At 41.5% G+C, this 2,500-nt stretch overlaps 1 protein-coding gene across 1 annotated transcript in view; it reads left to right on the top strand.

Moving 5' to 3' along the window:
* Window positions 1-2,500, top strand: part of LOC111807131 (U1 small nuclear ribonucleoprotein C-like) — a 5,887-nt gene that overhangs the window by 195 nt on the left and 3,192 nt on the right. Inside the window, exon 2 of the mRNA XM_023692714.1 lies at window positions 28-70. Coding sequence (XP_023548482.1) covers window positions 28-70 — 43 coding nt within the window. The remainder of the gene's footprint in view (window positions 1-27; window positions 71-2,500) is intronic.

Genomic DNA, 2,500 nt, shown 5'->3' with positions numbered 1-2,500 from the left:
TGAAGTGATCTTGTTCTATGGCTGCAGGTATTATTGTGACTATTGCGATACATATCTGACACATGATTCTGTAAGTCCTCTTCTTACATTCACATCACAATGCCATTTTCTATTCGTTTCATCATTTTTGGGGCTTTCTTCATTGATGCTGCAGTTCCTTCTCTTTTTTATGGGTAATGTTTTCCGGTGTATGATGTTTCATTTTTAAGCTCGAAGGAATTTGGAGGAATGTTTTGAATTGGTATGATGGTGGTTGGTGTTCGGATTGGATCAAATTATTTTTGGATCAAATCGACTGTTTGTAGATTGGTTTGTGTAGGCACGGCCCAGATCCATCGCTAACCGATATTGTCCTCTTCGGGCTTTCCCTCAAGGTTTAAAACGTATCTAAAGGTTTCCATACCCTTAAGGGTGTTTTTGTTCTCCTCCCCAACCGATGTGGGACATCACAATCCATCCACCTTCAGGGCCCAGCGTCCTCGCTGGCACTCTTTCCTTTCTCCAATTGACGTGGGACCCCGCCAAATCCACCCCCTTCGGGGCCAGCGTCCTTACTGGCGACACTCTTTCCTTTCTCCAATCGATGTGGGACCCCGCCAAATCTACCCCTTTGGGGAACAGCCTCCTCGCTGGCACGTAGTCTGGTGTCTGGCTCTGATACCATTTGTAACAGCCCAGATCCACTGCTAGCAGATATTCTCCTCTTTGGGCTTTTCCTTTCGGGCTTCCCCTCAAAGCTTTAGAATGCGTATGCTAGGGATATTTTCCGCTTTAGCTCGTTACGTATCACCGTCAACCTCATGATTTTAAAATGTGTTTACTAAGGAAAGGTTTCCATACCCTTATAAAGAGTGTTTTTGTTCTCCTCCCCAACCAATGTGGGACATCACACTTACCGTAATGTGAACAAATTGTGAACAAATGATAAGAAGGCTTCCCAACAAGACTTAAATCTAAAGAACCACCCCAAGTCTTAGGTTTTCACCTCTATTTTTAAGCGTTTGGCGTATTTTAGACTGAATAACCTGAACTATGGAACCACCATGAATTGGCCTAGTGAATTGAGGTTGAGGTCAAGGAAGAAAGTGGGGTTTTAGAGGCTTTTAAGTTCATACAATCGTGACTACCTACTTCAGATTTAAAAACGTCCCGAGTTTCCTTAGCAACCAAATGTCGCCGGGTGAGGTGGTTGTGCTTTGATGTTTGGTAAGGTGTGCAAAAGCGAATTCTAACACTCATAGTTATAAAAAAGAAAAGAAAAAAGAGAGAAATGAAAAGTAAAGAAACCATGATCCATAGCTTTATCTAAGTCAATGTGAGATCCCACATCGGTTGGGGAGGAGAACGGAGCATTCTTTATAAGGGTGTAGAAACCTCTCCCTAGTAGACGTATTTTAGAAACCTTGAGGGCAATCCCGAAAGAAAAATTTCAAAGAGAACAATATTTGCTAGCAGTGGACTTGGGCTGTTACAGTCAAACTCTTACTTTCAAACGGAATGTGACTAACCTCTGAGTTTTAGTTTGTACAATCTTTGAAGGATTTTCAAGTATAACAATATTTAGGCCCGAGTTTGGTGGCTGGCTTCAAGATTTTGGACCTGTTTGTCATTTATATTGAGTTAGTGAATGTTCAATGCTGCCCATATTTAGTTTTTTACCCATCGTCTCCACTTCGTAGGAACTATGAGATCACTCCAAAGACGCCTTCGGTATCCAGGGGTCGCGGACCGATCATAGAACCCTGTTCAATAAATGAAACGCATTAGCTGTCCAACATTATTGGAATTCTATGAAAGAGACTAGTTCGCGATTTGAGGAAAGCCAAAAACATAGAAAAAATTTATTATACGTCTGTACTGTTTCTAAAAAGAATAATGTGTGTATATATACACTTTTTTGAGCTATTGAAAGTGAGGGATGGGAAAAGCACATACTCACCCATTGTAAAGTGCCTCCACGAACCTATGATGAGAGGGAGCAACCAAAATGTTGAGCCAATCTACACGACATTGCTAAGAAAAAACAAGGACATTGGCAGTTTCGAAAGATATACAGTTGAGAGAGGTTTTCCACACCTTATAAGAAATGCTTTGTTCCCTCTCCAACCGATGTGGGATCTCACAATCCACCCCCTTTGGGGGCCAACGTCCTTGCTGGTACACCTCCTGATGTCTAGCTCTAATACTATTTGTAACCGTCTAAACCATTGCTAGCAGATATTGTCCGTTGTGGACCATTACTTATCGTCGTCAACCTCATGGTTTTAGAACACGTCTACTAGGGAGAGGTTTTCTACACCCTTATAAAGAATGTTCCGCTCACCTCTCCAACTGATATGAGATCTCACACGAGTTGTATTTGCAACCTAAGTTTAAGGACATATGCATCAAGCTGGACAAAAATTAAGATCAGTAGTCGTTGGCTATAGGATCAACTTCTTCACTTTCTCTGTTCTGGAAAATTAAGAATCGTTCATATTGTTTCTACATATTCAGACTT

The sequence above is a fragment of the Cucurbita pepo genome, chromosome LG12 (assembly GCF_002806865.2).
Source record: "Cucurbita pepo subsp. pepo cultivar mu-cu-16 chromosome LG12, ASM280686v2, whole genome shotgun sequence".
Lineage (NCBI taxonomy): Eukaryota > Viridiplantae > Streptophyta > Magnoliopsida > Cucurbitales > Cucurbitaceae > Cucurbita > Cucurbita pepo.
Note: the sequence above shows the minus strand (reverse complement) of the source record. Positions and strands in the feature narration are given on the sequence as shown.